Source organism: Pseudochaenichthys georgianus, chromosome 16 (assembly GCF_902827115.2).
Source record: "Pseudochaenichthys georgianus chromosome 16, fPseGeo1.2, whole genome shotgun sequence".
In the NCBI taxonomy this organism is placed as follows: Eukaryota; Metazoa; Chordata; class Actinopteri; order Perciformes; family Channichthyidae; genus Pseudochaenichthys; species Pseudochaenichthys georgianus.
Window position 1 is genome coordinate 36,728,769 of NC_047518.2, and position 18,665 is coordinate 36,747,433.

At 41.7% G+C, this 18,665-nt stretch overlaps 1 protein-coding gene across 1 annotated transcript; it reads right to left on the reverse strand.

Annotated features, from left to right (window-relative positions):
* Nucleotides 1-431: 431 nt before the first annotated feature.
* Nucleotides 432-17,994, reverse strand: LOC117460254 (glycoprotein endo-alpha-1,2-mannosidase-like protein). The gene is made up of 4 exons (XM_034101548.2): nucleotides 16,656-17,994; nucleotides 14,508-14,617; nucleotides 3,449-3,525; nucleotides 432-2,290 (listed from the first exon to the last, which is right to left on the reverse strand). Exons 1-4 carry the CDS (start codon nucleotides 17,164-17,166, stop codon nucleotides 1,654-1,656), a joined length of 1,335 nt encoding a protein of 444 aa, XP_033957439.1. The 5' UTR covers nucleotides 17,167-17,994; the 3' UTR covers nucleotides 432-1,653.
* Nucleotides 17,995-18,665: the final 671 nt, after the last annotated feature.

Genomic DNA, 18,665 nt, shown 5'->3' on the forward strand with positions numbered 1-18,665 from the left:
AGGATGCTACGTCATCGAGTGCCGCCAAAGGACTGTTCCAATGTCCAGCATACTTGGAGTTCTACCGAGGCCGGCGTACTTCGTTGCGGGAAATTTCGAGGCTGCACATGAGTATCCTCCGCGGTCTTAAAATCCCCACAATGCTTTGCACACTGACCAATTTAAGGCGGGGCCTCGCATATGACGCACACCTGTTAGCCTGTTCCACAATTCTTCGTTTTCCGAGGCTAGGAAGGATTCTTGCATTGCTTCTGAAGGACCTGACTCGGAGGGACTTGTCCTTCCAAGGAAGCGTCCTCGACATTGAGAAACACCCTAGGTGTCTGGAGGTTAGTCTTTTTGAAAAGAGAGAAAAAAACAACCAGCAGAAACCACTCAGTACCAGCATACTTTTATTTAAAGTACCCTTTTACTTTAATAGACAGCAGGCTTTTATCAAACGAGTCCACCGTGACCGTGTATGTCCACCAGGAATTGGTACATTTCTATTCATGTATCCACTTTTAAACATAGAGCCTTGGCCTTAAAACTTCCCATTCTGTTGTTGTTATTATTAAAGTAACCGAAGGTAATGTTGCCCACGATAAAAGGAAATTACACCAAATCTCAGATTAGCTAACTGGTACATCTGTAAATATTAGGGAAATGTTGCTATATTTGGACTGTTTTTGCAGCCATGAAGCTGTCGGATTCACTTTACTTCCAGATGGATTGATTTATGCTGATGTTGATGCTAATCTGAATGCTAACACTTTAGGGTATATTATTTTACTTGCCAACAAACGTACTTTTTCTGAAATGTGTATTAAGCTCATCATTAGTTTTAATAATGCAGCCTCTTTAAACAAATTTGATAAAATTGTAAATAACTACAAAAACAAAAATTCAAATAATACAAAATAACAACTGACTCTGAGGGGCATCTAGATTTGAAAATGAGCTGTAAAGGTGCTGGTGGTCAATTAATTGACATAATCATTGGACATAACTGAGCTGTTTCCCTTTTTCTTTATGCTAAGCTAAGCTAACTGGTGTCCTATTTAACAGGCAGATATGAGAGTGGTATCAATCTTATCTTCTGCCAGAGAGGGAATTAAAGTATTTGCAAAATACTAACCTGTTATTGTCACTTGCTTAACCCTCACTTACTGCTTTTTAAACTGCATGTCCTCACCATTTGATCAGTCCTGCTGGTAAACTGGAACATCTGTATACAGAAACAGTGTCAATTGGGTTAGACGTAAAGTGTGCATTAAGTGTCGGGGGATTGTAATGGATTCTTTATTTTATGGTTACAGTTTTCTTAGTGTGTTTGTTTAGTTTTATTAAGTTGCATTAATTTAGAAAAGAGCAAGAGACGGCTGACGAAGCATTTCAGAACTCCCCCAGAATAACCCTTTATTACAGCTTTACCCCAAAACTCAACCAGGACAATTCGTACTGAGGACACAGTGTCCTAACCTGCCAGATCAGCATGTGTGCACAAACATATGCATGCACAGAAACTCGCGCATCTGGTCTTGTTGAAGGTCATAGCATGTCCTTATACACTCGCATCTCAACAGCTCCTACATTCACCGCCCTCTCTTTCTCCTTCATGTGTACACTACACACACTTCACGATAGCATGCCGTTTCAAGTCTGTCTAAAAGCTCACATGAGCCACTGCTGCTTCTCTTTGTTGAACTGCTCTGCCCAGCGACGGGTCAACTCCAGGTAGTGATCGGGTCCGTGTGGCTGGTAGTCCAAGTAAACACGAGTCACAGTTTTTTTGGGCATCGCTCTCTCTATCTGCGTCCCCTCGTGCCACTCATTAAAGGAAGTGATGGTGACGATTTCTGGCCTGGCATTGAGCGCCGCCTGCTGGGCCGTCTCAAAGTAGCGACCGTTCACCCTGTTGCGCATGTTGTGGTTGTTCCACGGCCGGATGCTCGTGTCGATATAACCGGGTCCAACGCTGGGGATGAAGATGAGATTATTGCCGTCACAGAAAGCTTTGATTGCCTTCCAGTTCTGGTGAGAAGAGCCGAAGGAGAAACCGTTGGAGGCAAAATAAGTGTACATGCCATCAAAGCCCCCGGCGAGGATGTCGTGCTTGTGGCGCTCCTCCACTATCAGGGCGATGAAGATGGAGTCGTAGGCTGAGTCTCGCACACTGTGGGCGCCGGTGGGAGTCAGGAATTCAGACCAGGACTCTGGAGGAGTCAGGTACGAGTCGTAGATGTAAAATAGAGGAAGGCTCTTCCCTGTGTTGGTAGTATACTTGAAGAAGGCTCCATGGTCACCATACCTTTTTTAAAAGACGACAGTTACATAGTTTGTCAGTGTCAACATAATCAACCTTGTTTGTTTACAGAGATTCAGTGATAGGATAGGTTTGACAGTAAAGTATCTGTGTTCAAAGTGTATATCCCTTCTCCTGGTCAACACGTGTCGGCACAATCTGCCTGGGTTTGTTGAATGTGGAATACGAGGAGTACAGCAGAGGAAAGCTCATGTTGGAAAATGAAGAGTTCATCCTCTGGGGACCCTGAATCTTATTTATTATATCTTGGGAACAAGTGGATATTATTTTTGCCTGATGGCACTTCAAAATCAATCAACAAGTTATTAGCCACCATGGGCAAGTCTGTACTAACAGACTAACAGACTAATATATAATTGTAAAGTGCTTTGAGCACCTGTAAAAGCGCTCTAATTAAAAAATGTAATTTATTATTATACTATGCAGCTTATTGTTGTGTTAGGCCAACAGGGCTTTCTTTTATGTACTAATTGAGATTCAAAGGTTTCTAAATATGCCAAATATGTCTGAATACATTTTGGAAATGATGCACAAGACATAGAGAAGAATGGAGATGCTTTGAAGTGAACAAATCCAGCTAAAATATAGTACATATTGGCTTGTATTAAACATGGCTCTGTAACTGTTTGTTACATTTGAGTAAAAAAGCATCTGTCCGAAGTATGTTTATTTCAATGGCAAGTAAATGTTGAAGTTGTCATCAAAAGTATTTTAAGCTGCTGTCAAATAGCCAGATAGGGTACTTACCCTCTGGGCACCATGAATGTCCAGCAAATTGTTTCCAAATCAAACCAAATGGAGGTGCTCCAAAACATTTAATTTTGTAAATACACTAAGGGTAATATTTCTCGTTAAAATGTGTTGGAAACTGGATATTTTTGGAGTCATGATTTCGAGTCCATTATGTCAATGTGCCAGAGTTAGCCATACTGGCTTATTTTAATCTGCAGTACCTTTTCAGAGCAACCTTGATACTAACATTTTGCTTCAAAAAGTCATCCATAAGTCATGAAACTAGCCTTATATAATCAGAAATGCTTTCAAGACGTATGTCTGTTCTGTAACTAATGTTCCTTTAACTGAGCATGAAATATGAATGACTTCCTTCTTAAGTTGAGTCGGTGATGGAGAAGTGCAGCCTACCTGTCAATGATATACTTGATGTTGTCGTGCACACTCTGGTCGTTTCGTTCTCTGTATGTTTGGATGTGAAATGCAACCTAGGAAAACATGCAGAGAGAAAAAACCTGGTTAGTTTTTTATGTATCATATTATTTCCATTGCATTGACACATTCAGAGGGGGAGACTTCACAGGGCCTGACGATGGCAATATGAATCTGGTTTTAAATTGAAGTTGCCAGGAAAGAAATAGCTCAATAAGATGCACACTATATGATAGCCAAAGGCCGTGAGAGCTGATCGGACTGCAACATCTTAAAAAAATGGTTCTACCTTTTCAATTCCAGTCAGTCTTTCTGACCTTGTGTTTCACTACAGTTTGGCATGATAGCAGACGTCTAGTTTCTCTGCCCTAGTACCATGTTACAGATGACCATATTTACATCTTTTCTTAAAAGCCTTTGAATAAGACTGACCTAGAGAACAGCACACCACAGTTAGCCACTCAAGCAGATCCTTTCAGACGGGTTGTGACAAAAGATGTTTTAACCGCTCCATTTTCATGATGAATTCTGTCCGTATGTAGATGTTTTTCACCCTAAGTGCTGCCCCCCTGGGGACTTTTGTTCATGCCTCGCCAAAGAAAACGTGTATTTGCAATTGACGAACAAACGCAGCTAAGGAACAAGGGACCTGAAGTGACAAGTACACAAAAAGTGCTTAGGTTGAATATTTCAACGAATGGCCGGAGAATTCAGAGAGTTGAATAATGCATGATCCGAGTGAAACACTTTTCTCTTCTGGACACCCATGGGGAACAATGTGAAAGAAAGGGGCTTTTTAACATGCTGAAGGCCAACGGTAGCTAAATGGATGCAAGGATTTCATCTAGTAAGACACATCGCCTCTCTTGTATAACTCCTCTCTTATTCTTGATAAAAAAAAACATTAAAGTCTGAATTTAGAACATTGTTTTGCTTCAACTAGAATAGGACGGATTAGACATGACATGTTTGACCTGGTGGACAAGTGATGACCAGAGTTATTGCACTTCATCCGCAGAGGGACATGCATCTGTGAAGCAAATCTCATAGGAACCAATTCAATAGCGGCAGAAATATTTCACTTTGCAAAACCATTAGATGTCTGTCTGCTGGTGGTGCTGGAGGGAAAGTCAAGGGATCAACAGTCTTCAAGTCTTTAAAGGGGCCCTATTGGGATTTCCCTTTCCTGTAGTTTGATATGTTTGTGCATGTAAATGGTCTGCAAAGGCAAACATTATTAAGCTCCCTCCAGAGGTAGTTTCTTTCATCTCATCAACACATTGTACGTGATAGGCTAAGGGGTATCTCTAAGCTGTTGACCAATCACGACAGAGCCAGCCAGCTAACCAATCGGAGCAGGCTGGTTTCAGGCAGAGGGTGAATTGTGCCATGAATTACACATATGATGTTTGTCAGTCTTAAAAAATTATTTCCATGTAAAAAAAGTCACAGTTTGTCGTAAAGCTGTTGAAATAAAAGACTATGAAAAATACGCAACTAGAAAGACTACGAATCCCGGTCCCGCATGCTGGCTCTTACGGAACCGACTAACTCCCCTTGTGTGTGTGTACAGCTCTCAACGTGCCCAGTCTTGGAGTGATTTTCACCTCTTTTAATACTTTTTACTTCATTCTGAAAGAAAGGAGTGAAATGTTTCAACTTGACGGCCACCTTGGTGTGTGGGGCGAGACCAGAGATGTAGGTCATTGAGCGGTTTCACACAAAAAAAGTGTTACTTCACAGTTTTACGACACATTTAAATTTTTTTGACTTGAAAAATTATCCTTTAAATTGACAAACATCATATGTGTAATTCGTGGCACTATTCAAACGGGATCGAAAGATAATCTTTCTCGCTCCATTGACTTCAATGCATGATTTAAAAAAAGGTCCCATGGAACTCCCCCGGAAGGGGAGGGACTTCGCCTCTCTATAGAGTGCCTCTAATCATAAATCTATCGATTAGATTTATGATTATAAAAGTAGGGTAGACATGTGGATATTATCCGGCTGAACAAAACGTGATCTGTCTCTTCAATTTGTCTCAACCACAGACCTTATTTCGAGCTATTTTCCAAAATCCTACGGAGAAATTGCATTGGTTTTTGCCGAAGGAACCGAACGGGGTAAAGTGCTAAGTTACTTCCGGGTTTTAGGACGCGTCACTGTGGCACTCAATGACGGATAACCTAAAGGATTAAAGTCATGTTGCATGACTTTTTTGAGTCATGCAACATGTAAGTAAGTTACACATCCAAGTCATAATAGTGTGCTCAAATGTTTGTTGGGAAACTGTATTGCAAACAAGTGCTTTTCCACAGACAGTTTCCTTCATTTGCTGTCACTATGGCATCTACAATAAGTGCACTAATGGTTTAAAGTGATGTTTTTGAATTGGCTAAGCTTAGAAAATAGTTTTAAACTGCAAATGTCTATACTTAAACTGTCAAGACTGAAGGCTAGAAAAACGAAACCACTAATGCAGATGCTAAGTGCTTTTATGCACTACAAAGCATATCTTTTGATGGGGTTGGATGCACTTTGCTGACAAGATATCAAACTTGAAGAAAAAGATGAGGAATATCCTTTGCATCATAGTAAACTTTGAGACCGTGTTTACGAAGCCATAATACTCTCGACTCTCTCTGGAAATTGAGAGCAAAGTAAAGGGAGCTCAATATAAACCTATTTGTAAAAAGGTTTTAGCCGAGGTGAAACCATATCATTCACAGGGTGGAAAAAAGCTGCTATGGTGTTCTGATCAGAGCAGCAGGCCGCGAGAGAAGCTCATTTTCCAAACACACTGCCCATTACTCTGTGGTAATTTCGAAGTAAATGAGACGTAGTGGACACATTTTAATACCTCATAAACCCTGACGACATGAGCCAGAAATAACCCAGCCCGATAAATGCTGAGCAGAGAGGAATGTCGTGCCATGTCATGCAGAAAGCAGTAAAGGAGGCATGCGAGCCAACACAAAGATAAAGCTCCAGTTATAACAATTCGATCCATTTCCCAAAAGCTGGGCGCATTTCCTTTATGAGAAAGTGTCAGTTTCACTCAGTGGTCAAAGAAAGTGTGGATGATGCCATCACAGGGCACCAATGGGCCTAATTCCCCCTGTGTGCATGGCCTACTTACTGGATAGGACGTGTGCAGCCCCTCAGGGTGCAGATTGTTCAGAGAGGCATACTGAGTCATGGGACCCATGATGCACATTTCCCCTCTGCTCCAGCTTCCAATCACCCCCCCCATCCCCCACCCTGTCCCCATGCAGCCGCCCCCACCCTGTCCCCATGCAGCCGCCCCCACCCTGTCCCCATGCAGCCGCCCCCACCCTCCCCTGGGCAGAAGGACTATTTCAGCGCCTCTTCAATCTGAGGTCGAGCAGCCGCTCTCCATGTGATCCGCTCTCCAGCTTTGGCGTACAAAAAAAACACGAGCTGTGTGTGTGGGTGCTGCTGGAATACTGTTCAACTTATATAAGGAAAAGTGCATTGCTTTCTTGTGGAGCGTTACCCAACAAAAAGCATCAGTGTGTTTAGCTGGGTGCTGTGGGACTGCTTGTGTGATGGAAGTTGGATTTGGCGAAAGATAGCTCAGTTCCTGTTTCCATTCGTCTGGATTCTAACTTATAAGCACGCAGTCATTGCAAATGTGCAATTTAGAGTGTATCTTCAAAGCTATCATGATTTGTGCACAAGCTCTATAAACCATGATATATTGATCTCTAGTGGCGAGGCTGCGTCAGATCAATTAAAATGAGCGTCTGAGGTCATATGGATGGGTTCGGTCCTGAGCTAGTGGGGTTTATACATAACTTTATCCAATTCCGCTTGAGAAGACCACAGATACAGTAGATCAACTCGACCATCATACTTGATACACATTAGCTTGTCGTTCTTTGTATCTTGCAAAGTAGTTTCATAGTGGGGAGTGAGTGTTGAGTTTTTTTCAAGAAGAAGAGCCGTTTAAGGTCAACAGTCCTCCACTACCCCAAGTTGACACTTTCCCAGTCTTGTATACGAGTAAACAAAACATGTTAAGGTATTGTGTTAATAACACAATACATTTGAATAAAACTTGCATTGTGAATACATCAAGTTGAGACTAAAACGGCACATTTCCACATTTATAGACAACACAATTGATGTATAGTGAAAGCAACATGTTGGGAGCTAGGTGCAGGCCTGGTTAATATGTGCTCTCAATCCAAATGTGCATTCACTTAAACAAATTCAAGCAGTTCATCGGGCCATGCATCTTGTACAGGTTAACGCCCCAGTGAGCAACTTAACTCCACTGGAAGAACTCATTCAAATGCTGTGTAGCAGTTAGTTAGGAAGACTGCCATCCTCAGACAGGAGGAGACAAATAAGATTAGGAAACGGAGGATAAGGAAGGAAATATATAAGCTGGATAACGGAGTGTGTATGGAGAGGCATCCTATCCCCCTTTCACAGTAATAGATTGAATTTGTTTTAAGGCATGCATTCTGAGAGCTCTGCCTTTGCCTCATCTCGGTATCGTTTGCTAATCTTTTCTCTGTGACATCATGTTGTTTTTGCATATTATAAAGACTCTCCAAGGGCCTGCTGTTTCAAAACAAAACTTCTCATCCCTGGCTGGTGGCCACCTTTCTACTAAAAGCTGATTGCTGATATGTGTGTTTCCTGAATCCTGATCTGATGGATTTTTGGCTGTTGCCACGGTGAGACCATCTGTCCTCACTTCGGCTTCCCTGCCTCCCTTTGAGTGGAGAAGAGCGAAGACATTATTTAATGTTGTTACTTTAGATAATTATAACTGATCCAGCATTTTACTGAAATGATGCAAGAAGAAGAACTCCAAAAGATGAGTGTCCTTCTGTGCAGTGCTGCTGTAACCATGCTGCGGTACACACACCGTATATTCTGTCTCTGCTCTGCTGTGACCTTTCCACGTGCTTTCATAAGTCATCACTTCCTGCGTATGTCAGCGAAGTTCCTAAATGTGAGGTTTATTTGTAGAAAGCCTCGGTCTGTCTTTCCACGCGAGCTTCCGCCACGCTTTTTATGAAAATGTCGTGCATGCTCGGTCACTCGTGAAAATAAAGCATGGCATTCAATTCAATGTATTAGCGTCTCTCCTGACAGCATTATGTGTAAACCCTCATCAGCTCAGTGTTGCATGTCTAATCCAGGCTTTCTTGTCTTGCCTTTGCAAAGATACATTATGTCTGCCTGCAGCCAACCAGAACATTAAACAAATGCAATATCAAATCTGACAGAGTGGCCTGACAGACTTACTGCCTCTCATCAGAGTTGTTTATGGGAAAGACGAGGCCAATATGTGGCACAACGCAGCGGGAAAATAAATTATCTTTACCCTTCACATCAGGATACAGACCGTCGTAATTAATTTTGTTACGATTTTTACAATGACTTAGCTTTGTCATTAACCTTGGTAACAACTTTAAGAAGTTGTACAAACAACGCGTTACCTTAAGTCACTGATTGTTGGTCCTTTACACTAAAATAGGAACATAAAAACACACTGGACACTGCACTAGGTCAGAAACCAGAGGAGACTGTGAAGTCCACTGCAGACGGACCACTTTTGGACAAAATGTCCTCTCCATTAAAGGCAGCTCATTGTGGAATAGCCTCCCAACTGAGATACGGGATTGTCCCACTTTCAATAGCTTTAAAGGACAACTTAAAGAATGGTTGAGAAACAAACAAAAGTGCAATCACCGTTAAATGCACTTTAACGCAGGGGTATCTTCTGTTGCACTTTAATTGTCGTAGCTGCTATAGTGTACTGCCATGTGGTAAATACTTGTGCATGCTGCTCATGCTCTTTCTGCATATCATGTATTTATTTTTACTATGTATATAAATGTCATGTTCTTAAATGTTGTATGTGAGGGACTACAGATGGAAATTAGCTCTGGCATATTTACACTTGATGCAGTATTTGTTTAAAGTGTTCATCAATGTGCATTGTCCCTATTCAAATAAACCATGAAATGAAAAATAACATCAAGCCATGGCTTTTTGTTGGCCTTTTATTTCCTATGGATGTCATAAGGGTTGTTAGTAACAATATACATGAGTGGTTAACTCCTTCTTTAAATTATTCACAAGTCAATAAAATACTGATAAACAAAAATAATGCCCATCGCAAATTCTGCATTTTAAATTACACTACAAAGAAAAGCAGACGATATTAATGTTGGAGAGGCTACATAGAAGAGTTTATATTAATTTTTGCTTTAAAATTCTTAAAACCAATAATCAAATCATCAAAATACTGACCATTCACCTGAAAGAAATGCTGATGCTTTGATCTTGTCGGCTGGCTGCTTTTTATTTTCTGTAGACACTCAGTGTTTGGCGCAAATGCTGTTTTGAATTATTCACTGCACCTGCTTTGACATAAGAAAACTCTTAAGCGCCTGTCTCTCTTATGTCATTTCAAATTCATACAGAAAGCTTCTGAGTAGCTGTAAATATGAACAAATCCACATGATGTATCTTTGTCAACACTCGTTTTGGAGAATTTCTATGTGAAAGTCGGACAAAAAACACCTCCAACTCTGATCACTGTGTCATGGCCTCTTCTGTTTCGTTACACTTTCACTCGCTCTTTATCCGGGGAGAATCTGACATGAATTGTATCGCATTACCCGCAAGCTTAGCCCGTAAAAGTTTAATAAGGCCTTCAATACAGAAACAGCAGGCAGATAGGCCAACATAGTGGGTGGTTATTCCCTTGAATGTGCCATTTTCCAGCCTAATTGGCAAATTGGTCCTGTGGTTTTGCAACCCCCCCCACCTCTCTGCCCTGCTGATGTGCTCCCGAGCTCATTCAATCCCCTACTGATCCAGCAGCAGCTATTTTACCTTATTTTTCTGTAATTCTCAAGATGTCACTGCAGCTGCAAACATCAAATCACTAAGAAGCACAGATAGCTTTAAAAGAAGCACCACGCCAGGTTCTAAATCTCTGATACGTACTAACTTTCTAAAAACAAACCGCGGCTTATGTATACACAGGGTATTTCTCAATGTCGAGGAAGGCTGCTCCAAAGCCACTATTTCAAGGATAGTACGTCATCGAGTCCCTCCGAAGGACTGTTCCAATGTCCAGGATGCTTGGAATTCTACCGAGGCCGGCGTCCTTCATTGCGGGAAATTTCGAGGCTGCAAATGTGTATCCTCCGGTCTTAAAATCCCGACAGTGCTTTGCGCACGGACCAATTTCCAAATATTTGGCGGAAATCACGCTCCATTTAAGGCGGGGCCTCGCATATGACGCACACCTGCACACCCGTTAGCCTGTTCCACAATTCTTCGTTTTCCGAGGCTAGGAAGGATTCTTGCATCGCTTCTGAAGGACCTGACTCAGAGGGACTTGTCCTGCCAAGGAATCGTCCTCGACATTGATAAAGAACCACAGCACCATGTCTGTGTTGAGATTACTACCATGTGCAGTTTTAAGCTCTCTGCTCACCTCTGTGAAGCATCATTCATCCTTTTTCTAGCCCCTTTGTCACTGTGCTCTTAGTGAGATAACTGGATGGAGAGATAATAGACAGATTGTCAAATTTAGACATCGATCTGGCAATGATTCAGAAATGAAGTGATAGGGATCTGTCCAAACATTGCCATTGAAGTGTATCAAGCTGCTTGCCATATAGCACATTGTCTGTGGAAGTTGTTGCCTTGTTTTAGGTTGTTGAGTTGGTTGTGTTTGGAAAAAAAGCAGAATTATTGTACACTGAGCAAAAATATAAACGCAACACTTTTGTTTTTGCTCCCATGAGATGAACTCAAAGATTAACTCAAAGATCTAAAACATTTTCTATATACACAAAATAACGATTTCTCTCAAATATTGTTCACAAATCTGAAAAGATCTGTGATAGTGAGCACTTCTCCTTTGCCGAGATAATCCATCCCACCTCACAGGTGTGGCATATCAAGATGCTGATTAGACAGCATGATTATTGCACAGGTGTGCCTTAGAATGGCCACATTAAAAGGCCACTCTGAATCGTGCATGTTTGCTTTATTGGGGGGGTCAGTATCTGGTGTAGGGGTTAGGGTAATGTTGTGAATCGACTGGCCCATGGTGGTGGTGGGGTTATGGTATGGGCAGGCGTATGTTATGGACGACGAACACAGGCCACTCGATTCACAACATTACCCAAACCCTAACCCTACCCCTACCACTCACACCAGATACTGACTGGTTTTCGGACCCCCCCAGACCCCCCCAATAAAGCAAAAATGCCCGTTTCAGAGTGGCCTTTTATTGTGGCCATTCTAAGGCACACCTGTGCTGTCTAATCAGCATCTTGATATGCCACACCTGTGAGGTGGGATGGATTATCTCGGCAAAGGAGAAGTGCTCACTATCACAGATTTTTTCAGATTTGTGAACAATATTTGAGAGAAATGGTTATTTTGTGTACATAGAAAATGTTTTAGATCTTTGAGTTCATTTCATGAAAAATGGGAGCAAAAACAAAAGTGTTGCGTTTATATTTTTGCTCAGTGTAGTTAATGGAGTTCCTCAAGGTTCTGTGCTCGGCCTACTTTTATTTTCTCTGTACGGTTTAGGCTTTAATGTGCATTTAACAAATCAAATCTATGCATATGATAAGATGCTTAGCTGTGGTTCTTCTCTACCAGATACACTTAATGAATACAGTCAACCCTTAATATTTGGCGATCTGTGATCACTCAATATTAAGGGTTCAAAACTAGTACAAAACTCAATAAAAGCTCACTTTTACATAACTAACCTAACTACGCTAACTATGTTTTATAATGCTAAGGGAAAGACTTCATAATGTGTGACTTGTTACAATATATAGATATGTGGCCTGATGTGTGTCTTCTTTTAAGCAACCTGAGACTGAAGTTATCACGTTTTTAAGACATCCGGTTTGTCCATGGTATATATTTTTTTTTAACCCATTCTGAGTTTATTACATATACAGTGGGGCAAAACATTATTTAGTCAGCCACCAATTGTGCAAGTTCTCCCACTTAAAAAGATGAGAGGCCTGTAATTTTCATCCTAGGTACACTTCAACTATGAGAGACAGAATGGGGGGAAAGAATCCAGGAAATCACATTGTAGGATTTTTAATGAATTAATTGGTAAATTCCTTGGTAAAATAAGTATTTGGTCACCTACAAACAAACAAGATTTCTGGCTCTCACAGACCTGTAACTTCTTCTTTAAGAGCCTCCTCTGTCCTCCACTTGTTAACTGTATGAATGGCACCTGTTTGAACTCGTTATCAGTATAAAAGACACCTGTCCACAACCTCAAACAGTCACACTCCAAACTCCACTATGGCCAAGACCAAAGAGCTGTCAAACGACACCAGAAACTAAATTGTAGACCTGCACCAGGCTGGGAAGACTGAATCTGCAATAGGTAAGCAGCTTGGTGTGAAGAAATCAACTGTGGGAGCAATTATTAGAAAATGGAAGACATACAAGACCACTGATAATCTCCCTCGATCTGGGGCTCCACGCAAGATCTCACCCCGTGGGGTCAAAACGATCACAAAAACGGTGAGCAAAAATCCCAGAACCACACGGGGGACCTAGTCAATGACCTGCAGAGAGTTGGGACCAAAGTAACAAAGGCTACCATCAGTAACGCAATACGCCGCCAGGGACTCAAATCCTGCAGTGCCAGACGTGTCCCCATGCTTAAGCCAGTACATGTCCAGGCCCGTCTGAAGTTTGCTAGAGAGCATTTAGATGATCCAGAAGAGGATTGGGAGAATGTCATATGGTCAGATGAAACCAAAATAGAACTTTTTGGTAAAAACTCAACTAGACGTGTTTGGTGGAGAAAGAATGCTGAGTTGCATCCAAAGAACACCATACCTACTGTGAAACATGGGGGTGGAAACATCATGCTTTGGGGCTGTTTTTCTGCAAAGGGACCAGGACGACTGATCCGTGTAAAGGAAATAATGAATGGGGCCATGTATCGTGAGATTTTGAGTGACAACCTCCTTCCATCAGCAAGGGCATTGAAGATGAGACGTGGCTGGGTCTTTCAGCATGACAATGATCCCAAACACACCGCCCGGGCAACGAAGGAGTGGCTTCGTAAGAAGCATTTCAAGGTCCTGGAGTGGCCTAGCCAGTCTCCAGATCTCAATCCCAGAGAAAATCTTTTGAGGGAGTTGAAAGTCTGTGTTGCCCAGCGACAGCCCCAAAACATCACTGCTCTAGAGGAGATCTGCATGGAGGAATGGGCCAAAATACCAGCAACAGTGTGTGAAAACCTTGTGAAGACTTACAGAAAACGTTTGACCTCTGTCATTGCCAACAAAGGGTATATAACAAAGTATTGAGATGAACTTTTGTTATTGACCAAATACTTATTTTCCACCATAATTTGCAAATAAATTCTTTAAAGATCTGACAATGTGACTTTTCTCATTTTGTCTCTCATAGTTGAGGTATACCTAGGATGAAAATTACAGACTTCTCTCATCTTTTTAAGTGGGAGAACATGCACAATTGGTGGCTGACTAAATACTTTTTTTACCCACTGTATATCCCTAAAAAAAACAACCTGTAAGACATATAGCTCCTGTCTGTTGTAACATTTGTTTTGGCTGCTTTCAATCTGTTTTTAGTATTATGTGTTTTTAGTATTGCTTTATCTGTGTTCTCTGGTCTTCATGTAAGAGAGGCTGGTTCAATGTTTCACACCTGTTTATGTAAATGTTAAATAAATACAAATATAAAGAAAGATACGATTTGGAATACCCACTACAACGCCCATTGCAGCATTACTCATGGAAAACCAACTTTTCTCAAACCGCTGCTGATTCAAAATGGACAAATCATTGAAAAATCAACACTCGGTTCCCTGCGTCGATGTCATGACTCACAAAGGATTTGATGTATTGCTCTTCATCCAGCCTTGGACTCTTTCCCCACTTTGTTTCATATCTGACGCACACACACTTTCCAACACACTCACTCAAAATGTGCTGATGCCTTTTACCTTGAGGTTGTGTCTATATGCAGCATCCAGTACAGATGGTACCAAATCCTCAGTGGGTTCCCCGTTGTCGTCAGCAAAGCCCGGAGGATACCAGGACAGGACCAGAACCCCTGGAGACGCACAGAAACTCATGAGTCTGATCATCCTTCCTCTACGTAACACACTGGTAATACCTCATAGAGCGCCTACTGCTGATGTCCAAAATGCAAATTAACCAATAAGTGTTATTGGTTCATTTGCATTGTTTTAATGACGTATGGATTTCATGCTCATTGTAAAAAATGCTGAAAACCCTGTGGGGAGGAACCTGAGCCGACAAATGTTTGCTTTTATTAATCTACAAGGAGGTTTTCATGCCACCCTTTACACAGTTTTACATTTGAGACCACTGAACGAACACATTCAGTTGTGCTCTTATTGAACACACTGGGCGAATTCTGCCCTGGTAATCCATTAGGGTAATTACAATCTAAGGGTAGTTATCATGTTTTATAGGAGCAGACAGATGCTGGTAAGGTGTGTGATGTGATGCTGTAAGCGTGGATAAAGTATACGACTGTGGATCCTTAGGCACCCATATGTAACCCATCTAAAAAGGAGCAAAACGCCACAAAAAGCAAAACATGTCTATTTGTGATCGTATTGGGTTTCTTTGTGGCCATTTTGCAACTCTTGGTGTTTTTCAACCCTGCTTGTTTATCGTCTCTCTGTATAGTGTTTTTTTTTCTCTTTACCTTTATTTGTGTTGGTTGTTGCTCCAATGCTGTTGATGCATTAATTATGAGACCTGCTTTGACATAGGAACACTCTTACAAGCCTTCAGTTTGTTGTCCATAACAAAAGTTGACATTCACTTCAAATAAAGCCAAAGCAGGCCAGATCAGTAATCCATTCATGGCTGTACGGAGGAGAGTGAATGCCTTCTTTCCACTCATCCAGTGCCTGATTGATGAATACGAACTGTCAACTTTGAACTATTTATTATCTTTTGTTTTAGTGGCAATCTCTCCACGCAGTTTGAGTTTATGATGGCTCATAAATTCCAGTAGTGAAATGCATCCTCATGCTCTGACAGAGAAACATCTTGGCCACAATGGCGACTGAGACTAGAGAGGATTTGGCACATCAGATGCTGCACTAAGAGCTCAATCATTCAATGTATGTCCGTTTTCTGTAAGACTATTAGATTACAATACCCAACTATGTCTGTGTGTATTAAGAATATGGCCGCTGCTATTCATTTTATTTATGGGCCTTCTGAAGTGGTGGGGAATCAGTCATCAAGCCAAATGGAAGTATTTAGAGTTTGGCAGACTGCGGTGTCTAATTAAATGGATTATTTTTACTAAGCATTGTGGGCCAGCACTCCCATGATCCATCTGTCAGGGAGTATATGTAACAAAAGGGATGGTTGGCCTGGTCATTACGCATGGTGTACAATAACCTCGTGAGCCGCAAAACTGAAACATCAGGGCCTATCAGGGCCTGCAGACAGCTGGGTACACCCGGCTGTTACTCGACACCAGGCTGCAGGACTTTGCTCTCTTTTAGGGAAGCCATATGTGTTTTTGAAAAGACAACAAACGGATCAATATGTCAAGAGATGTCCAATGATGGGATCTGAGCCTTAAGTTCTCCAAATGCATCAAAATGTCTCTTTGCACTATTCTATTTCCCTTTCCCTATTTAATATCTTTATTTCTTTGAGTTCTTGAGTACAGTATATTTCGTCGTTGAAAATCATGTTAAATATTTGAAATGTTAACTTTTCCATATGAAAAAAAATGTAAAGTATTTTGAATCCTGATATTACCAGCCCAGGGTTATGCTATGCTGAAAAACAGACTAGAATTGACTAAATTGAAGCACACTTCTCTTTTTTTTATTGTGATAGCCAGGAAATGTAGTTTAGACATACTATAGTCTTAAGGAGTTAATATATTGCTTACTGTAGCTTGTAAAGCCATAAAGTGTATCCCCGTGCAGCAGAAAACGTGCATCAGCAGGTTTTTCAGGACTCTGAGCTGTCCACTGGATGTGGTGCTGAAATGAGTTTAGCCCTCAAGTAGCTAGAGAGAACACACTCTGTTTTTCTTTATCTTTTCAAGAACTTCATGGAGTCCATTGCTTCTCTGAACTGTATTGTACCTGCAGCAGATGCCCCGATCTGCTCCATGTGGGACTCCAACACGTCCGGGTCCCTCGAGCTGTACGGATTAAGTTCGGGGTAGAAACTGGAACCGATGTCCTCGGGTGGCATGTGTCTCCCTCTCGGATAGCTGGAAGCTACTTTGATGTCCCAGTGAGGAACCAGTATGTGGTCCCAATGAATGTATTTACCGTCCAAGTTTGGGTTACCGTACCAGGTGTAGTAAAATATATGAACATCATAAAATATAGTCCCCTCGGGTCCGGAGTTGGACAGAGCTGCTTTGGTTTTGCTAGCTCCCGGTTGGGCTTCACCAGGAGCAGCGTAGGCGTCACGGGACACGGATCTCCGGTCCATCTTCCCCCCGATCATCGGCAGGAGCTCCACGCCCGGAGACAGATCCGAGAAGCCGTCCGTGGGCTTCAGGGTCCGCAGCCCCATCATGGCTCCAAAGATAAAGAGCGTAAAGAGAAACAAAGCTATGCAAGCTTTCCTCCGTAGTCTTGCCATGTTTGTCCGGAGTAGCAGAAGCTGCAAACTGCGTGGATGGGAGCGCAGATAAACCTCTCTTTACTGATTCTGCTTCCTATAGTTCACCTCACAACCTACGGGCTACTCTTCAAAGGTGTCTTGCATGGTAACTGCAAATGTCATATTCTGCTGGATGAATAACCAAAACAAACTAGCTACATGTTTGCAGTCTAGTCACAGCAGACTATCTGACGCAGTTTGCTTTTAGATCTCTAACTTTCTTCTGCAGCTTCATGGTTTGCATTCTGCTAAACTGCGTAGTGAAGCCTGTGAGGAGACTCACTTTGCTAAGCGCTTGTTACGCACTTTACAATGGGAATAAATAAGCAAATCTATAACGTGTTCTCTCTACAGCTGATGGGAAATGCTGTATTTTAACGATGTATCCGGACAGAAGTTGCCGATGCCGTTTCCATTCAAACGCTACACTCACTGATCTCCAAACTGTCAATCCTCCAGCTGGCTGCAGAGTCCCACCCAGCAGCTGATCCCGGACAGGCGACCGGTGTTGGGATGCAGACTTTGAGGCTCTCGGGTGATGCTATCCGGTGATCCTATCCGGTGAATGATGCTATCCGGTGATGGTGTCCGGGGGACTGTCCAGCCTCCGTGGTTGGTTAGTTTCTGCTCCACACAGTGCGTTTAGGATATCAAACAGGCGGGGCTCATCTCATCTCTGGTTTGCTTTTTGTAAGTGGCTGCAAAACCATGCGCATACATAAATCTATAGAAACAAAAAATGTAAGTGTTGTCTGCGCACAAGCTACATGGTACTTAGTACCATTATGACTCTGAACAGAGAGTAATCTCTTTAGCACATCACACGCTGTCAATTGTGAGAATTGGTTTTCACATTTATGTGTTGACTACACAGTGAGTTCAGTTATACTGACATCTAGCGGTCAGTTCATAAAACACAACGATCACTTCACAGTGTTGCCTTCAGGTACTGCCGGGATATAGAACTCTAGATGCTGTGATGTTTAGTTTAATATGCAGAGAGAGAAGTACTCAGATCTAATGGGAATACTCTCTCACAACTAAAAGTCCTTCAATCAAAATGTGTCTCAAGTACAACAATTGGCATCAAAATCTACTTGAAGTACGAGGAGTAAAAGTACTCATTGTGCCATTTCAGAATACTACTATATTATATATTTTGATTATAATTATTGATGCATTAAAGTGTTATAAAAGCTGGGAAATGTGCAGCTAGTTTTAATGACTTTGTATACTGCAGGGTAGCTTGTGAATTTACTCCAGGCGTTATTCAAAAAAAGTAACTAAAGGTGTTAAATAAATGTAGTGGAGTAAAAGCACAATATTCACCTCTGAATTGTAGTGAAGTATAAGTACAAAGTAGCATACAATACGGAAGTAGAAAATCTGTGTTGAAAATGTTACTATTAGTAGTTTCAAATAATAAAAATATTAGGAGTGATGCAAGCGTCCGAGATGGGTTTTCTCCGCTGGCTGGT